The 20,765-nt window shown below is 43.6% G+C and overlaps 1 protein-coding gene across 10 annotated transcripts in view; it reads left to right on the forward strand.

Annotated features, from left to right (window-relative positions):
- The window catches only part of LOC309615286 (uncharacterized protein), a 93,036-nt gene that overhangs the window by 36,460 nt on the left and 35,811 nt on the right, over positions 1-20,765 (forward strand). For 5 of the 10 annotated variants that reach the window (XR_014236696.1, XR_014236697.1, XR_014236700.1 and 2 more), the window contains one exon: positions 126-199. Coding sequence is in view for 3 of the 10 variants with exons in the window: in XM_082364698.1 (XP_082220824.1) it covers positions 126-199 (74 nt within the window). In the remaining 7 variants the exon portion in view is untranslated. The other 5 variants (XR_014236694.1, XR_014236699.1, XR_014236695.1 and 2 more) reach the window with 4 other exon arrangements.

Raw genomic sequence — 20,765 nt, forward strand, 5'->3', positions numbered from 1 at the left:
GGTTTACTAAAATGAGCAACGTAAAAAAATACTTGGCACCCTGAGAAAACCAGTCATAGAAGATGAAAACTCAGAAGATTTGGTTTATGAATATATTTTAAATCTACAAAATAATGTTTTAACAGCAGCGTCAGAAGAATCCTCACAGACGTCTGAGAAATCTTCGTTCTATGGACCCTCCTTTGCAAGCAGCTTTCTGGTAAGTCACATTCTGTACCATATGCTAGTAATATATTGCGTGAGGGAAAATGAGGCGAGGGTTTGCACTTAAAAGCCAAAGCTACACAAGGATAATTAAACTGTCACCGGATGACCTGAAGAGAATTGATTGAATTCAGCACAGCAATTTCTTGAGTCAGTATGTATCAGGTAAATAGATGGAAATGAGTTTGAAGGTTCATGCACACTTGTATTTAAATTTCCGTATTATAATATTTATAGGCGATATTTTAAAATGGATCTAATTTTAATTCCCTAGATGAATTGTGACTCCTATTTATTTAATTCATTTTTACTTTGAACCAAGGAAAGGTTATTACTTGACACTTCAACATCTATATTCCATCTATTCCTCAAATGCATGATAACCTAATGAAGATTATTGGGGGGGGGATCCTCTCTACTTCAGTAATTCAACTTCACTAGTTCCTTAAGTACACAATTACTAAATTTAAATCATTTAAAAGGAAACATATGCAATCTATAAAAATGTTTATCCCATCACTTGATAGAGATCAAGCAGGTTTTCTGCCAAGTTAGGCAGTAAACAGATGCTGACCTTATCAGATAGGGCATGGGAATTCCTCACATTTTTCTTGTTTGAACTGGTCTGTGAGCTCTAAGGATGGGAAAAAGAATGACACCTTATGCACGTGAATGAATTCCCCTCTGGATACTCCTTGGGATACCCTGAGAGACTGAATCCTTCCTATAGACAGGAGTATTCCCAGTTTTTGTTGGGCTGCTTCCCAGATCCTGTGCAATTCTACCCTTCCTCCTCCTGACTCCCTGTAATTTACCTATTCTAACATCTCCTTTTGCTTCAGAGCCTGGTAAATGGTAAATGGAACACCTTCCGATCAGAGCATCTCTCTGCCTTTCTTTGGAGGCATCTGATTTTTCCTTACTCCCCTGTCGTCTCATAACCGCTCTGGGTCCCTGTGTTCCACTCTGCGTCACAGATGACATCTTCAGTCTTCCCAGGATGAATTTCCCACACTGCTTCCTCCTGTGAGAAGTGGAGCCCCTGAAATCCAATTCTGAAGCAGGCAGACTTGCTCAGGACATCGTTGGAGGGCTGAACTAAGCTCATGGCTGTGTGGGACCCACGCTGTTTACTCCTGGTCACCAAAATCCCACCCTTTCCTTATGTCAGCACTAAGGAAGGTAGTTGTGGGGAAAATTGAGACCCGCTTTTACAGTGTGACCAAGTGAGAAAGTTATGGAATAACCTCAGTAAATACTTCCCACTTAGGGGTTTTCCTGCAGGTCAAGTGGTTAAGACTTTGCCTTCCGGGCTTCCCTGGTGGCGCAGTGGTTGAGAATCTGCCTGCCAATGCAGGGGACACGGGTTCGAGCCCTGGTCTGGGAAGATCCCACATGCCGCGGAGCAATTAGGTCCGTGAGCCACAATTACTGAGCCTGCGCGTCTGGAGCCTGTGCTCCGCAACAAGAGAGGCCGCGATAGTGAGAGGCCCGCGCGCCGCAATGAAGAGTGGCCCCCGCTTGCCACAACTAGAGAAAGCCCTCGCACAGAAACGAAGACCCAACACAGCCACAAATAAATAAATAAATAAATAAATAAATAAATAAATAAATAAATAAATAAATAAAAATTAAAAAAAAAAAAGACTTTGCCTTCCAATGCAGGGGGTGCAGGTTCGATCCCTGGTCGGGGAGTTAAGATCCCACATGCTCCATGGCCAAAAAACCAAAACATAAAACAGAAGCAATATTATAACAAATTCAGTAAAGACTTAAAAAAAAAAAATCCACATCAAAAAAAAAAAATCTTTAAAAAAACCCAACAAACACCTGCCGCCTAGAACATAGAAAAAGGAGAAGAGCCATTGTTGGTGATAAGCCCGGAGCTCATGCCTTCTATTGCTGATAAATTACAGGATCCCGGAGTCTCAGGAACATGGGGGTCTCCTCATTGCTGGCAGTGGAGTCAGTTCTCTGGTTCGCGGACCTGGAAGTATCAGGTTCTGACTCCTGGGTGCCCTTGTCCAGTGCCTTTTCAGGGCCATTGGAGAGTTGCACATGGGATGATGTGGGGTGTGCTCAAAGCAGTTCACTTTCTGTTGGTGCAAATACTTGGGCCTTGGGATTGCTTTAGAAAATGAGAAATTGTGGGCTCTCCTTCACTAGATCTGAGTGTCTCTGGTTTTTGTTTTTCTTTCCTATTTCTGGCAATGCAACTCCCTTAAATCATTATTTTAAATTCCAGGACTCCATTTGCTCATAACCACTGGCAGAAATCCTGTGTGTCTGTTTCCCAACATGGGGTCAGGTCACGCTCTCCCATGCCTCTGGCTTTCAACTGGAGAGATGAGTTTTCTTCTTTTTTAAAAAATTAATTTATTTTATTTATTTTATTTTTGGCTGAGTTGGGTCTTTGTTGCTGTGCACGGGGTTTCTCTAGTTGCGGCGAGCGGGGGCTGCTCTTTGTTGCGGAGCATGGGCTCTAGGCACGTGGGCTTCAGTAGTTGTGGCACATGGGGTCAGTAGTTGTGGCTCGTGGGCTCTAGAGTGCAGGCTCAGTAGTTGTGGTGCATGGGCTTAGTTGCCCCGTGGCATGTGGGATCTTCCTGGACCAGGGCTCGAACCCGTGTCCCCTGCATTGGCGGGCGGATCCTTAACCATTGTGCCACCAGGGAAGCCCGAGTTTTCTCCTTAATCTGCCCTGGAATGTTCCCCCGGCCTCCTCTTTGAGCACCATCACCTGTGTCTGCCAGGAGAGACGTTGGTCTAATCCCTCCTTCTCCAAAGCTGTATTCGGGAGAGTCTATCCAGATCTTGGGAATGAAGAGTTGAGCAAACAGCAGTGACTATTCGTTCACTCCACTGACTCTAGCCCTTGAAACTGGGCAGACTCGCCACACACCACACGTGGGCTGGCTTTCAGAAGCAAGCCACGCATGATACTGGTGGGAGTGGTTGCATATTCTAAACAATATCCACCATTAAACATTGTTTAGTAGTATTTAAATAATGTGTTCCTTTCCTTCTCCCAGAAGTCTGCTTACACTCACTCTCTCGTCTTCTGGGCTGAACTCTTAGCCCTAGAGTCAGAATTCATACTCTGTCCCCCTGGAACCCTGGGCCCCCTTCTTGGCAGTTTGAATGGTGGCACTACCCTGGTTTTCACGTCTGTCTGTTGCTCCAGTCTTGGCCCCCTCCTCACGACCTCCGATCTCTCTCTAGCCCTGTAACCCAAGAAATCCTGAGCGTCCCCAGGATCGGAGGGAAAACACACAGTGGGGAGACATTTCTTTGCCTTCTTTGTCTCTACATTTTCTAGTGTCTTTGTTCCTGGAACAACTAAATAATCCGGAGGGAAAAGTTAGAAAAAAGCACATTCCTTGGGAACAGTGCACAGCCCCCTAAAACTATTCCTCCCAACAGTCAGGGCTCTGAAAGATCAGTCCTGAGCACAGGATGAGAACGTCATGAACAAACTTTGCTTTGGGGTCAGTACTTGGATCTTGGGTCCTCCCTACCATGGGCAACCTAACTGGGCTGTCGTTTTGAAAAAAGGCGGGTATGTCATGCTTTGGGGTTGTCTCCCTCCTTCCTCATCCCTCCCTCCTTCCCTCTTTAACTTGCTTTCTCTTTTAAAGATTTACTGCTTACCTATTATGCGTTGAGTGCAGTGCTCTGTGTTGGGAATAGAATGGTGTACACAGACACACACTGTTCAGTCCAGTGCGGGGAGAGTCAATTCATCACATATTATCGTTGTGAAAAGTGCCATGATGGGGAGGTGTACAGGGCGCTATCGTAGAGCAGAGCAGGGACGCCTAATCTGGACATGGGAGGGTCAGAGAAGCCCTCAGTCACTTTACAATTGAGATCTGAACAGTGAATAGGAATTATTCACCAGGGAAATTTAGACTTGGTGATGATGGTGATGAATGGGAAGTAAAAAGAATTTAGGCAGTAAATGTCTAACAGATGTCAGCCATGTCTCCCTTCTGCTAAGATCTGGTTAGGGTGGGCTCCAAAGCGCATCTCACATTCTGCAGAAGTTCAAAGTCGGCCTCAAGATCTCTGAGACTGGCTTTTGGGTTTGTGTCTCTTATCCCTGGCAAACTCTGCCCTTTCCTTAATTGCTACAAAAATCTACTCACACAAAGAAGTTAGTCGTGGACTTAACTTTCTTCAGCATTTAGGGGTCACACTTCTCGGCCAGATTAAGCAGAATAAGAAACCGGAGACTTTGTTTTGAAATGTCCTTTGCTTGCATGGCCTCAGGGGCTTCCTCCCTTCTCCGTCACCCTTGAATGGCCCAGTCCTGCACCCCGTTCTTGTTCTCCTCTCTTCCCTCTCCTTTCATCTGTCCTTACTACCTCCTCTCAGGACAAACCCACAAAATTCCTCTCACTGTTCATCTGCTCAGGGTCTTATCTTTTACCAGTGGTTTCCTGAAAACGCAACCCCTTGACTCTGATGGTGGGAAATCCAAGCACAAAGATTGACTATAGAGGAGAAATATTGAGTCATGAGTTTTCTTGCTCTCCCAGGATCATTCCATAAATATTCTCAGGCACAGGGATGGTTATAATATACGCTACCCACTTACGTAGATCACTTCTGTTACTGCTGCTACCGCTGCTGCTGCTGCTAGATCAACAGTACAGTTACCACGACTTACGGCCCTTCCTTCTCCTGTTCTACTGCTCCTTATTGAGTACTTACTGGATGGAGCTCCTTACATCTGTCATTTCGTCTCATCATCACAACACCATTAATTAGGTATTATCCCCATTTTACAGTTAAGGAAATTAAGGCTTAAAGAATTTAAGTAGCTTAAAGTCACTCAGCCAGCAAAGGGTGGTGACAGCCAGTCTTGAAGCCATACATTGAATCGTTATAATAGCACAGTCACTGCTACAAAGCCCCTTTCCATGTTTCTTGGCTTTCATTATAATATAGGTCAGGTGTGTGCCTTTGTGTATAGTGGTTAACAGTGCCATTCATACTGTAACACAGTCTGTGGCTGAAAATATGTACATTAGTTGAAAAAAATGGAAAAGTATCTTCACATCTGTAATGAAAGTCAATGAGAAAATATATTTGAAAATTCAGTTCTCTTTTCAGAGATGGTTTAGCAATATACACAAATACAACTGGAGAGTAAGGCACACTTGCCACAGCTGAACTGTGTTCTGTTTCAGTTTCCTACAGGATTTCACAGTTGCACTTATGGTTATGATTTCACACTGAAATATTTGCATAAGAGAAAGCTTGTGATTAACTGCATATTGCTTGAGTGTTCATCTGTGAACATGATGAATTGCTGTTTTTACTTATTCCTTGCTTCTCAGTAAAACAATCAAAATCCTGACAAATATCTAATATATTTGACAAATATCTAATATATTTGACAAATATCTAAAATATTTGAGGACCACAGGTACAAATTTCTGCATTAGTACTTCTCTCCCTTCCTATCTCCAAATGGGTAACTCAGAATCACTCCCAATAAACTTTTCCAAACTGTTACCTGTGAACTGTGATTCAAAATGCTTCACACATTCCCATAGCACTTTGCTTTTAAGTGTCTAAAAATATGGAATTGAAATGCAAGATTTTCACGCTTTAGTGAGATTTATAATCAGAAAACTAGTGTCTGCATTTTGGCCCCAACATCTACCAGGTCGGTGACTTACCAGCCTCAAATTCCTTTTCTGTCGGATGGGGTTGTTTAAAAATATGGAGGTCTAGGGACTTCCCTGGTAGTCCAGTGGTTAAGACTCCGTGCTTCCAATGCAGGGGGCCCGGGTTCGATCCCTCGTCAGGGAACTAGATCCTGCATGCCACAACTAAGACCCAGAACAGCCAAATAAATAAATAAGTATTAAAAAAAATATGGAGGTCTAGGGAAATATGGGAGTTTCTAGAAGCATACGGTAGGGAGTGGGCAAAATCGTTGAAGGTGATCAAAAGGTACAAACTTCCAGTTATAAAATAAATAAGTCCAGGAGATGTGATGTGCAGCTTGGTGATAATAGTTAACGATACTGTATTTACATTTAAAAGTTGCTCAGAGAGAAGATCTTAAAAGTTCTCATCACAAGAAAGAAACCTTTGTAACTCTGCGTGGTGATGGCTGTGGCGATCATTTAGCAATATATACAAATATCGAATCATTATGTTGTACACTTGAAACCAATATAATGTTTTATATCAATTATATCTCAATAAAAATTACATTACAAAATTTTAAAATGTATATAGAAAAAAGAAAGACTATTATGACATCACTTTTGGTGGGTTAGACATCTGGCGAGTTTCATAATCAAAAAAATTGTTCGTAAAACTATAGTGTATCCGTATTAAAGAAAGGAAAAGAAATACTGAGGTCTGGAGGAAGAACAAGCATTTCCTGAACACCACATATCAGAAACCCCCCCGTTAAGTCCTTCACATCTGCAATGACATTTAATTCCCATGACACTCCTCTATGGTAAATAACATTATCCTTTACTTACAGACCAAGAGGCAAAGGCTAGGGAAGCCCAGACATGCAGGGACCCACTAACAGGCAGGATCCGTGGCAAAGAGCATCCAGACAGCTTCTTACTAGGAGAAGGAAGCCCAGGCAGCTGAGCTTTGTTTCGAAATCTTCCGTTTCCTAGTTCTTCTGTGACCAAGTTCGTCTTCAGCACACGGCCACGGACGGTGTCCAGCGAAGCCTTCCCTGTGGTCTTGTCTGAGTCCTTCTCCTCTGGGCTTGCACATGAGGGCAGGTCCTTCCCACCAATCCTCTTCCGGTTCTTGTTAGTCCACATTTGTTATCTCTCAGTCCACACTTGGGGTTGTGTGTGTGCGTCCCTCCCCTTCTGAGTCGCATCCTCGGGCAGCCTTCTTTCTTGTCTGGGGCTTCTTCCTTTTTTCTGAGATGCCTGTTCAGGATCACTATCTTCTTAAAACATTGAAAAGCAAACATACGATATGAAAATACTCCCTCTTTCTTTGTGTAGAAAGAAAAGTATGACTCTTCTGCCTAACTCTAAGTTGGTAAATTTATCTTTCCAACTATTTCCTTTCCTTCTCCCTCTGGGTATATTACAAAGTATTTCAACTTGGACCCTTTGAAAATGGAATTAATTATTTTCTTCCCGGAGTCTCCAAGCACCTTCTTCTGGGGTCGAGCACCTCCTTCCCCCCTTCCCCGCTCTCTCCCTCCTTTCCACCTTTTATCCCTCTCCTTCCCCCATCCTATCACTTACTTCCTTTACTTTGGCTCCACATCACCCAAGCCAGAAACACAAGAAGCATCCTCAATCCCTCTCTCTTCCTCATATTCCACGGGTACCATGTCCTATTTATAGTAGCTCCTAATTGATCCATCTTCACTTCCTTAAAAATAGGAAATCAGGGACTTCTCTGGTGGTCCAGTGGTTAAGAATCCGCCTTCCATTGCAGGGGGCACAGGTTCGATCCCTGGTCAGGGAACCAAGATCCCACAGGCCACAGGACATAGTTGTCACACGCCACAACTACTGAGCCCGCATGCTCTGGAGCTCGCGCCACAACTGGAGAGAAGCCCATGCACCGCAATGAAGATCCCACGTGCCCGCAACTAAGACCAAATGCAGCCAAATAAATAAATAATTAATTAATTTTTTAAAAAAAGGTGCTTTTGATGAGATAAAGTAGGAAGTACACAGGATCACCTATGAAGCATTGTTGCAAAAAAAGAAAAAGGAAAAAAGAACATTTAATCTAAATCTGATTAAATCTTTAGATCTAGCTATAGTTTACAGGAAATTCAGGAGATAGAGGAACATGTTAACTGGTACCATATGGATGCAATCAGCAGAATCCAGAAAATGAGAAATTCTGTAGGTTTCTCCAGCAAATAAGTGGCAATAAAAATAGCACAACAAAAAGAGTACGGAGGGACTTCCTTGGTGGCGCAGTGGTTAAGAATCCACCTGCCAATGCAGGGGACACTGGTTTGATCCCTAGTCTGGGAAGATCCCACATGCCGTGGAGCAACTAAGCCCGTGCGCCACAACTACTGAGCCTGCGCTCTAGAGCCCACGAGCCACAACTACTGAAGCCCGCGCACCTAGAGCCAGTGCTCCGCTACAAGAGAAGCCACCGCAATGAGAAGCCCGAGCACCGCAACAAAGAGTAGCCCTCACTCACTGTAACTAGAGAAAGCCCGCGCGCAGCAACAAAGATACAGTGTAGACAAAAAAAAAAAAAAAGAGTACGGAAATCGTGATGGTATAAAGAGACATAAAAGACATCAATTGAATGCAATGTGTGCGTCTTTTATTGGATCCTGATTTGAACAAACACGTGTATGAAAAAAGTTTTGAGACATTTAGGGAAAAATTGAAAATATATTGAGTATTAAATGATATTGAGACATTAATATAACTTTATTATTTGAGATAATGATTTTGTGGTTTATGTTTTAAAAAGTCCTTTTGTGTTAGCTTGTTGGTGTTACGTTCTGAAGTATTGATAGATAAAGCAATATGTTTAGCACTTATTTTGTGCTATACACAAAATACACAGTTTTTAAAGCATTTTTACATACAATAACTCATTTAATCTGTATAGTAATCTTACTAGGTAGGTATTATTATTATCCCCATTTTACAGACTGGGAAACTGAGGCACAGAGCCATTAAGTAACATGCCCAGGGTCTTGCAGCCGGTAAGTGGTGGATTCAAATATATCACAAGAGTTTCTTGTTTCCTGTTATCTCCCAGACTTTGTTCACATGCTCACATATTTCCATAGCTGTAGTTGTAATACACTTAAAATCAGATACTCAGACTTATGTTTATTAGCATATTCTAAACATTTCCCCCAAATTTTACACAGACCTAAACGTTACAATTTTAAATGACTGTATCACATTCTACTGAATCATAACTCAGCATCACAGTCAGTTTGATTGTCTCTCTTTGGAAATTTAGGTTGTTTTAAAGTTTTTCTGTTACATGTAATACTAGAATGATTGTGTTAATGCATGTAGCCTTTTATTTCTTTAAATTTTTTTTACTTAGGATGAAAACCTTAACATCAGACTAGTTGTAAAAGAATGTAAATGGTTCCATCATTCTTGATGTGTAATGAAATCAAGAAAAGCTGTGTAAATATGTACTGTTAATAGCATGAGAACCTTGTTTTCTTCCCAACTGTACTTAATTTTTGCTAGGTATTCTTGCTTACTTTTGAATATGTATGTAGTAAGGAGTTCCCTGGTGGCCTAGTGGTTAAGATTTGGGCTTTCACTGCTGTGGTCCAGGTTCAATCCCTGGATGGGAAACTGAGATCCCACAAGCCACATGGTGTGACCCAAAAAATTTAAAAATAATAGGTATATAGTAGAATTTCTCTTTTTTTATTTTCACTTATTTATTAGGAATTTTGGATTATTTTTAATAAAATGTTTCTTTCCCTTTTTAACTGCTGTATTTGCTGCAAATATCTTTCTAAACTATTGTTTCTTTACAATTTTAATTTTAATAGTTACCTTCAAAGAAATTAAAAACCTTTTTATGGGTCAAAATGGTTTGTCTCTTCAGCTATAATATCTCCTGTTTCTTGACTTTTAGAATGTCAGCATTCTAATACAAATATTGTGGGTTATTTGTTTATGGCCAGAGGGCTATTTGATTTTTGGTACACATGGATTACATTGCTAAGAAGCAGTACAAGTCCCAGAAGTATCTAAGCAGAGCTCTGGAGGATAGTTGGAGTGTCATGGAAAGCTGTGCAGATAGCTGTCTTCCTCACCGTATCTACACCATGCTGTAGCAGTTCACAGTTTAATGCCCACTGCTACTGAATTTATTTACAGTTTGAAGACCTGGAATCCTTTCCTGCAACACAGATCTGGCCCGAGACAGCAATTCCTCCAGTTTTATGGGCTACACAGCTATTTGGAGGAGTATTTGAGGTGAACTGGCAGGTGCACATCTAATACTGTTGTTTGTCTAGGTCTGCACAATGGCACGTGACAACTCCGGGATATTATTAAGGAAGGTTGGTTGTGTCAATGCCCACGTGTCTCCTAAATTGGCATTTACCATCTATAGATTCCACACTATCCCGGATCAGGTTCTCAGCTTTAAAGCTTCAAACATTTAACATTTTAAGCACACTTGGTATGAATCTAGCCATCAGGGGCCGACTCCCATTAACTCAGGTGACAAAAGACTGATGTATACATCAAAGTGCCAGTATTATTTTGCGGTGGGAACTCTGAGCATCCCTTTGACGGAGAGATTTAGGCCAGTATGACGAGCCTATGCTCTCTCTCCTGGCAACTCTCTTTGGGGAGTAAAATTATACTCAGGAGATTCCCTAGTGAATGCAGAATCAGAGCAAAGAGAAGGAGTTGTCTGGCTTAGATAATTAATCACATTGGGTTTCAAGTCCACTGATCGTAGGGCTGGGGTCTGTGGGTCACTCCACCTGCTCCCTTCATCAGAGCTTGTGTGGGTACCACCCCCTGGTGGATCTTCATGTTTCCTGATTCTGTGTGTGAGGCTGACCATGCTTTCAAGCTCACTCTTTCTTCTGATAGGGTTCAATATAATTGACTAATTCTCTTGATTGCCTGATTACAATCACACGGCAAGTCGGCCTTCCTGTGGTAGTTCTTGAGTCCTCTTGGATTGGCGTTTTGGGTGTTTCTGACCACGTTTCAACAGTCTCTTGGATTAACCAGATGGCTAACCTCTTACATGAAATGTAGAATCACCAGCTTAGCTCGTTGGGGACAACTTTTTTCCATGCTCTTGGGGGGTGGTCACTTTGTGTTACCTGCTTTGGCTGTCTACATTGTGGTCCAGGGAAAGTGAGGAGTTTTGGCCTCTTTTTCCTTCAATCTCTGGCATCTCCTTGTTGCCCCTTCTTGGGAATTTTCCTCGTTCAGACAGTTGGTCTTCACCTTTCTTTGCAAATGTCAGGCCGTGCCAATTTGGGGCTTGGTTTTCTTCCTTCAGAAGTCACTCGTGAGCCCTCCTGAGCTAACGCGCAAGGCCCAGACTGATCTGTGGGGCCACCCGGGCCTCCAACTGCTTCATCTCAGCTGGGGTTTCCTGACTGTCCTCACACCCGCCCTCCACTGCTGCCCTCTCCCGGGCTCCCCTCCCTCTTCTCTCACCTGGTCCTGGTTCCTGGCCTCATGCCTGGCTCACCAAGCCCAGGCGAGCTCTGCCAGCTGCTTGGTGATGGATGACACTCAGGGACACACTGGCAGTTTGGCCACGTCCCAGGACAGTCTTTGTTAAAACCAACAAAATAAAATGTGCCTGAATAGATAATGTACTACTTTGGGGAAAAATTTTAAGATGTTTAAAAGTATGTTAAGAATAGTAAATTTCACAGTATTTCCCAGTGCCTGGCACAATGGCTTGGGCTAACAAAGAAACAAAAGAGCAGAAGTGAATCGTTTTTTTCATTACAAAGATATATCAAATGTAGTTAACTGTTCATAAACACCATGCCAAAACAATAGCATTTTTGTTATCAGAACTGTTGATTAATCAGGAATTTATAAAACGTATCACATGTTGTAGTTGTGAAAGTTCATCTTCAAACTGATTCTATCATTTTGTGGGCGAGGACATAGCACTGGCTAGAGCCAGGTCGTATAGAATTCACGTCTTCTTGTTCTAAGTTTAAGGCTCTTTCCATTATGATTGATGACACAGAATCAGTTCCTTCAGTGATCAGCACCCCAAAGGCAAGTGTGTAGACAGGTAGAGGTGAGCAACTGGCTTAGAACTCAGCCCGAATTGGGATCAAATCCTGGCTCTGCTGGTGCCAAGCTGAGGGACCTTGGGCAAGTTAATTCAGCATTCTGAGTATCAATGATTTTCCAGCTGAGAAGCTGAAATGATAATAATAGCAAATAATGAGAATTATTACCATATAATAAAGTGGTAATAATTCACATAAAGTACACAAAGAGATTAGTCAAATAATATCTTTTATTACATATATATGTATTACATCATTATATAGCCACTGTGTCATCAGTCTAATCAGTGGAGACAGAAAAACTGGATGGTCAAGGCTTGTGAGGATGCGTAAGAATTCTCTTTTTATAGAACAGGGTGTTATCACATTAGCCTGGTGGTTCTCATGGAAGCTTTCGGTTGGAACATCATTTTTGTGGTACTGAATTATGTATTTCATAGTTATTTGCTCCAATGGTGTTCTATTTGAATTCCTGAAAAAGAAAATGATGAGCTTGAAAAATAAGTTGGAAAAATAAGTAATTAGATTGAATGTAGGTCATGGTGAATCTGACTGTTTTTTGAAAATGTCCCCTTTTTGAGAATACAAACAAATCCTGTATTTGTATAGGACTTTGAGTGTATGAAGTACTTTCATATCTATGATCTCATCACATCCTCATGATACTTTATGAAATAGTGTGTTATTTACGTTTTCATACATGAAGAAATTGAGCCTCAATTTATTTTTATTAGATTCCCATCTAGGATTCTAATTTCGGGACTTTTCTTCCACATGGTCACCAGCCCTGGAGAAATGATGCCTGTATGTGACGAATGAAAGGTAGGCTTCTCACAAACATGTGCTTGTCTTGCCAAGTGCCTTCCTCATCAGGCTGTTACATGTCGTGGTCGACAGCTACAGAGACAAGCACGAAGAGGGCGCCTCCTCTACGCCTGAGACCGTGTCAGTGTTCTTATGCGTGTGTGCCGGGCATCTCTTATTTGCTCTTAGACCCAGTGTCACCCTTTTTCCCTGCTCTGTATCTCCAGGAATTACGTTTCCCAGGCCACCCTGTCTTCTGACCTCTCCCTCCTCCAGGCAAGGAGACTACAGGGTGGTGGAGGCCTTTCTCCCCGTTCCCATCTGCCTTGTGTGGGCTCTCCACATCCAGCTAGTTCTTCTCTGTGGTGTTAATTCTCCTGCCCCACCATGGTCCTAGCTCCTGCTAGGGACCCTGATGCCTGGGCTCTGTACAACTACCACCTTCCTTTGACCTGCTAGCAGCCAATCTCAGGATGATCTCTTTATTCTGTCTGGCTCCTCTTAGCAATTCCATCCCCCGTGGAATCAACCCCCTGCCTTGAATTCTGTCTGTGTGAAAGACCTGGAGTGGTTTTGTTTCATGACCAGTCCATGCAGCTACAACATGATATTTACATCTAACTTTGACAGCATTCCTGGGAGGAGGCAATACTATTATCTCCATTTACAGACAAGGAAATTGAGGCTCGAAAGAGGCAAATGATGTGGCCAGCCTCATATAGTCCATAAATGGGAGCTCTGGGGCTCAAATCCAGCACTCTCCAGATGACAGGTGACTCTGATTGAGTGCATTCCAGTGTCAGGCCTTGGGACCTGAGGGTGCCTATATGCGCCATCCCTTGTGGCCCTCGCAGCCTCCCCGGTTACAGATGAGCACCCAGAGTTCAGAGACATTAGCTCGCCAAAGGTGCAAAGCTAGTAAGCAGCAGAGAAGAGATTCAAACCAGATCTTTTCTGACTCCAGGCTTGTTCTTTCTACTCCTACAAGCGCTTCCCAAAAGTTAGTGTGTATCACAGCTGCAGTGGTGTGGCGTGGTTGAGATATAAATTCCTAGTCCCCACCCCCAGAAATTCCAGTTCAGTAGGTTTGAGAAGGGGCTCAGGAACAGGCACTTTGCACATCTGCCCTAAGTGATGCCGAGGCAGAGGGTGTGGGAACCGCAGGGGGCCAACCGCAACCTCCATGCCCCCCCCACCCACCTGTGACGCCCAGGTAGCCTCTGCACCCACTCCCCACCTGCCTCAGTTTGCTTGTCTGTAAAGTGAAAGGTTGGACTGGATAATCTCCAAGGTGATCCTAGGTCTCTGCTGAGTCCCCTATGCTTCCAAGGGGACCGCTGCTGTGCCACTGAGCCCTCCAAGGGCACAGCTGAGGGCTGGGGGTCTGGGGTTTCTCATGGATCCCCCAGGCTGCGAGATCCGACAGGAACCCTGTGGCTTAAGAGTAAAGGAAAGCCCTGTTTATCGGTTTGCAGTAGTTGGCAAACTGGCATTTAAAAAAGGAAGTGAATGGTGGGGTGCGGGTTTTAGTTCAGGGAGATATTTGAAGAACTCAGTGTTTGCTCTGAGAGGTCATTAAATAAGTTTTGTTCCCACACTCTCTGGAAAAATGATGCTTCATTAAAATGGCAACATGAGGTGTAGAGAAAACGGTGAAATTGGGAACCCTGAAAAGACACATTCACTAGGTTCCACTTAAAATGTAAAAGGAGTGTAAAGAAAACAAATGGACATTTTCTTGAGGCAGCTGAGCGATACAAAACACAGGCATCTTTGTCTCCTTCTTGAAAACTTCCACAATGGGTTCTCCTTTCTTCCTCTTGACTAATCTCTACTTCTAAGAGGTGTTGAGTTTCCGCCAAACTTTCTGCTCCGCTCGCATCAAAGGCTGCCGTGTCGTGAATAGTCAGCTCTCACCTACCGATCCCCTTACTCACTCCTGCCCAGCGCACTTAGGTCATTGCCCATAATTAGCTCACAGACAGAATTTCCAGGCGGGGTCCGGGAGCATCAGTCACAGGGATGAAGGGGAGATCGGTGCGTGGGAACCGCGGGAGGAGCCGGGCGCAGAGTGCGCAGTGGTCCCTACGACCCAGTCGCCGCAGATCTGCCCGCGCGACGCTGTGATGCTGCCTCGGTTCCCCTCCGGCCACATCTGTGCTCGACAGACAGGTCGTGTTCGTTTCCACCCAGACTCAGAGGTGCAGAATACCCCATGGGGGGAGGCAGGCGAAGTTTCTGTTTCTGCTGTCTCATGACCTCTCTACCTGGTTCCAAATGCGTCTGGCTTCCAGGTTGGGGTTTGCTTGGTACCGTTAGCGGTTCTGCGCTTGGGGGTGGGGATGGAGTTGGGGGTTGGCGTGTTTAACAACTAATGGTACGAGGGAGACTTGGCTTCTGCTTTGGTCCCCGCTGCTTTCTCCTTAAAGCCCCGATTTCTCGTGTTTCATTGTTTCATCCATAACATGAAGGTGATGGTTCAGAATTATTAGCTAATAATGAATAAGAGCGAGGTCAGAACACTTTGAAAATACAAAATAACTTTAAGTATGACATCCTCGGTTGCTATTTACTAATATCCTCTACCGGGAGTCTGGGGTCTTGTTGGTGCAAGTGCCCCAGGCGGCCTCTTCCCCCGAAAGCTGGTTCCTGCTCCCTGACGCTTCAGAAAGCGCTGGGGCCTGCGAAACTGTGAGTTCAGTGCCAGTCTAAGTCTGGTCGGTTTTGATGCCTGTATACTGTGTGCCTGTTCTCTGGGACCGTCTCTCAACACCACCTTGCCCAGCAGCTGAGTGCCCTGCCGTGCACAGGGCAGGAGGGGGGCTGGACTCCAGCTCAGGGCGAGGGCCTGCTCCCAGGGGCTGTGTGCCGCTGCGCCTGGGCCACTTCCAGATCCTGCAGCGCAGAGAGCTTTTCCTGGGGGAAGGGAGGGCACTTTGACACAAGAGAAAGCAAGTGGCCCAAACCTAGTGAAGTCTAAAGCAGCATCAGGTCTATGCTGTCCCCTGGTGGTCATGTGTGGTACTACAGCCAGCTCTCGGAGTCGTTGTGAAGTTACAATTAACTCTTCTATCTTTTTCTATCCTACAGTATGGAAGTCCAGAGACTTCAGGAGTCAGTCAAGATAGCCTAAGGGCAATGAAAGCATAGCTCTAAATCTTCTCATGGGCCTGAAGACAGAACTTTTACTGTAGGAGCCATTTAGTCTTTACCTGGTAAGTTGTATAAACTAGTAAACAAGGCCAGAATAAAAATGACGCATTTAATGGATTTAAATTGGTTTAGACGGTTATAATTAATAAATAATAATAAATTTATATTATAATAATTATAATATAATATTTATAATATAATATTTATATTATTTATAATATTATAATAAAATTATATTATTTAGTCTATTTTGACTTTTACCAGGTTTGTTTTCGAGTTCCATCTCATTTTTCGAGTTCCATCTCATTCCATCTCATTTTTACGGTTTTACAATAGTTTTGGGGGAAGAGAACGATATAATTTTAATCCCTGTTTCACTGATATGGAAACAGAGACAGGGGCCTAAAGTCTCTGCAGAGTCAGGGTTACAGGTCTCTGGGTCCCAGATCAGAAGTCATATGTGGGACAGGGTGACCAGGGGCAGACCTGGAGAGCTTTCCTCTTGGATTCATGGCCTCACGCCCTCCACTTCTGCACATTCCTGTCACTCGCACTAGGAGTGTTTCTAGTCAGCTGTGTACGCTATGTTAGGCATTTCAAATATGTTTCTGGAAGTTGTCAGGGCTGTTCTCTATGAGGCCTGAAGGCAAAATGCAATGTTTGTAGTAAATAAGTACTAAAATTATACCAGCTATTGAGAGGATGGATTGTTTCCAGGTTGCTTAGCCATATTGGCTGAGTGTTGAATTCAGCAGTGGTGCCAACATATTATACACAAGAATTTTGTATTCCTGGGCTCTGAGAATCACACTGAAGGTGGTGGTGCACAGTCTACTGGGCAGGATATCAAAGTGTGGTCAGCAGGGTTCAAGAAGTTTATGGAGATGCAACAGAAGGTTCTGGAAACTTTGCTGGGATGGCACTTCCCTTGGACTAGTTCCTGGAGACTGATATAGAGGAGATGGGCAGCATCAGAAGCTAGACTTACAGTGTTTTACAAACCGTGGGCTCCAAGGAATGTTTGTTCCTGGAATCCAAGCCACCTCTATATGGGATTCTCTCTTCCCATCTCTCTAAGTCTCTGTTATGGGCTGAAATGCGTTCCTCCAAAATTCCTACATTGAAGTCCTAACCCCGGTATCTGAGAATGTGACTTTATTTGGAGACAGGGCCTCTAAAGAGGTAATTAAGTTTAAACAAGGTCATTAGGGTGGGCCCTCATCCAGTATGACTGCTGTCCTTATAAGAAGAGGAGATTAGGACACAGACATGTACAGAGGGAAGACCATGTGAGGACACAGGGAGAAGATGGCCAAGCAAGCCCAAGGAGAAAGACTTCTGCACAAACCTACCCTGCTGACACCTTGATTTCAGACGTCCAGCATCCACAATTGTGAGGAAATAAATGAACGTTGTCTAAGACAGCCGGTCCATGGTACTCTGTTATGGCAGCCCAAGCAGCTAAAACCGTCTCCTTTTGGATTTAGGGAGCATGTGTGGAGGGCCCATCCACTCAGAATCAATACCAACCAAGTGAAAACCATCAAAGCCACTCTGTAAGGAACTAAAACATCTTGAAAAGCAGGAAAGTGACTTGTGAAATAACATCTGGTTTGAATGGCATCCAGTATCTTTTACTAGACAAGATATACTAGCATGATTTCTGGAGAAAAGCCCAAATACATGCCCCAAATATGTACACCACAGTAAGGATTGAATATAAATCTTTTTTCCCCTGGCTCGATGGTGTCCTCTGGAAGGAATCCAAATAGTATGAAAAATGTCTTCAAGTCTTAGTGAGTCATGCAGCCAAGTTTTATGGAATCAAGCTGCAAAGCTATCAATTACTACAAGAAAAAAAATTTGCCTACGTCACCCTTAATTTTTCTTTAAGCTGCTCTGAAATATCTGGTGTTTAGCTTATAGGTTACATTATTTGATGAAGCTCTACAAAAGATTTAGTTAAAAAAAAAAAAAAAAAAAAAAGGAACCTAAGCGCCCAAGACTTGGAATCCAGCAAATGCAGCTATTCTGCTTGGTTTCATCAATGGTGGCCACGAGGTTGATGTTGGTGATGAGATAATTTTTACTGAGTGTTTCTCATGGCAAAGGCACTAAATTAAGTGCTTGAAATAGGTCACTTAGCTTTCACAGAAACACTAGTAGATAAGACGCAGTGTAAGGTAGCTGTTCAGTCTTGGTCCCCGCTACTACTCAGCCTTGTGATCTTGAGCAAATTACTTTACTCTCTGTGACTCAGCCTTCTCATTTCAAAAGTTTGTTGTTAATGCACAAAGTGCTTGCAGTAGCCCTGGCACAGGGTAAGGTTTCAGTAAGTGTAGGCTACCGGTGTTTTTCTTTCTTCCTTTTTTAAAAAATATTTTATTTTTGGCTGTGTTGGGTCTTTGTTGCTGCGTGTGGGCTTTCTCTAGTTGCAGCGAGCGAGGGCTACTCTTCATTGAGGTGTGTGGACTTCTCATCGCGGTAGCTTCTCTTGTTGCGGAGCACGGTCTCTAGGCGCGTGGGCTTCAGTAGTTGTGGCACATGGGCTTCAGCAGTTGTGGCTCGCGGGCCCTAGAGCGTAGGCTCAGTAGTTGTGGCGCACGGGCTTAGTTGCTCCATGGCATGTGGGATCTTCCTGGACCAGGGATCGAAGCCATGTCCCCTGCATTGGCAGGTGGATTCTTAACCACTGCACCACCAGGGACGTCCTGGTGTTTTTCTTAATGTCCTCAGATGAGGAGGCAAAGGGCAGTAGAAATGTGAGGCACTTTGCTCAGTACCTCGGGTACCATTGTGGGGGGGGTCCAGGCAGGCACAATGTTCAGCCTCTCCAGCACCTCCCATTTGGTGATACTATCCTTTGCAGGTACTTGTGACCTTATTCTTTCTGGGACATGCATGAGGGTGATCTTAATATGTGTGGCATGTGCTCCTTTATCCCTAAATACGTCCATGTGCATTTTCTAAAAACAAGGACATTCTCTTAAAGAACCACAGTAAAATGATCAAAATCAGGAAATTAACATTGATTAATAACATCTCATCTATAGACCTTATTCAAAATTTGCCAACTGTTTTATTTACGTCCTTTATAGGAAAATCAAGTAATTCTTTTCTGGTCCAGGATCCAAGCCAGGGTTCCACCTACATTTTATTTAGTTGTTCTGTCTCTTTAGTCTTTTTTTCACCTGGAACAATTCCTCAGCTTTTAAAAAATTTTTTATTTTTTGCTTTCATGACCTTGACACTTTCAGAGCACAGGCTCTTTATTTTGAAGATGGCTCCTCAATTTGAAAACAGATTTATTTTTAATGTGCACTTTCTGGAAACACAGCAAATTTATCTAAAGGAGTGAGAAAATAGTGGGAATATATGAGGTATCACAACAGACACCAGGTGGGAATATTTTGAGTTGGGTGGATCTTCTGATAACACTTAAATTGAAATACATTGGTGGATATCTTGGTTGACCCTGGTACAAAAGTAGTTCACTTTTAGTCTTAATAAATCAGTTGCTTCATATGTAAGATTATGGGTTTGATTTCTACGGTCTCTAGTATTCCATCTGGCTCTGGAATTCTTCTCGTACTTTGAAATTGTGATACACTGTTAATGGTGCTATTTACGTGCTTTCTTTACGTGTTCCCACGCTGGCTTCCCCTCGGAGAGGAGTATCCTAGTTAACATCGCTTATCTCCAACCATTCAATTCTCTCTCCCTCTAACCTTTACAATTTTTATTCCATTTTCTTCACATCCTCAAATGCCTTATTTTGACCATGCTTCTGCCACGTGGCTGCTCTTGGAATGTAGAAATGCCTTGGATTCTGATGCTAGGACTCTGATTCCCAGACATTTCCTCCATCGAGGAAACGACCGGCTCCTATGGAACAGCACTGCCCGGGCTGCTGGTGGTTTATTCTTCCCAAGAAATCACTTGCTGTGTATACATACCTGGCAGGAACTGAACCACCTGCTGAATGACAGTGTAGACAAGGGGTGGCCGCAATGCCATTGTTTCCTGGCTGGCGGTTCTCAGGCACACTTTCTAGATGTTAATTCCAAGGGCTCTATTTGCTCCTTTTGGGGTAAAAGAAAGAGGCAAAAGGCCCGTTGGAACGTTAGACTTTGGAAATGAGTCAGAGAATAATGATGCTAAAGAGAGAGATGACATTTTGCTAACAATGACACAGTGAAGGTGAAGAGTTATTGTTGAAATGGGAAAGAATTGGCTGTTTACTTAAAAGGTGGGAAGGAAGGTTGGGAGTCTGCATAAAAGGGAAAGTGTGAGTTCCAGAGAGCCATCTGCTTGCTAGTTATGGAACGAATGGAAATAGAACAGTTTGCACATTCCAAAGCACTTTCAGTACCCATGCCTCCATGCACCCATCCAGCCATCTATTTGATATCTGTTTATTCAGCACTTCCCCGCTTCCATCCTAGGCCCCAAGGATGCAGAGGTAGAAAAAGGAAAACCTCAGTCCATTCAGTGGGGCAGGCATCGCAAAGGGTAATTACAGTGTGGTGTGGTAGGAGCCGTAAAGGGGCCATTGATGGGATGTTGGGGGCATAGAAGAAGGACTAAGTCAAGAAATGTCTGTGGAGTAGGAACATTTCATTAGGATCTTGCAGTATGTGTAGGAGTTTGCTGTGTAGATGAGAGGAAAGATTGCACTTCAGGTACATGCAAGACCTGGAGTTACAAACAAAAAGGAAATGATCTTGTGAGGTCGGGGGAGGCAGAGCCCTTGGCTTTGACTGGCTCTGTGGGTACTTACAGCCAAGCAGCATCTGATTAGGGAGAATCAGCCCAGCTAAAGTCAGGAGGGGGAGACACTAAC

Source organism: Balaenoptera borealis (genome assembly GCF_965194805.1).
Source record: "Balaenoptera borealis genome assembly, chromosome: 17".
Classification (NCBI taxonomy): Eukaryota; Metazoa; Chordata; class Mammalia; order Artiodactyla; family Balaenopteridae; genus Balaenoptera; species Balaenoptera borealis.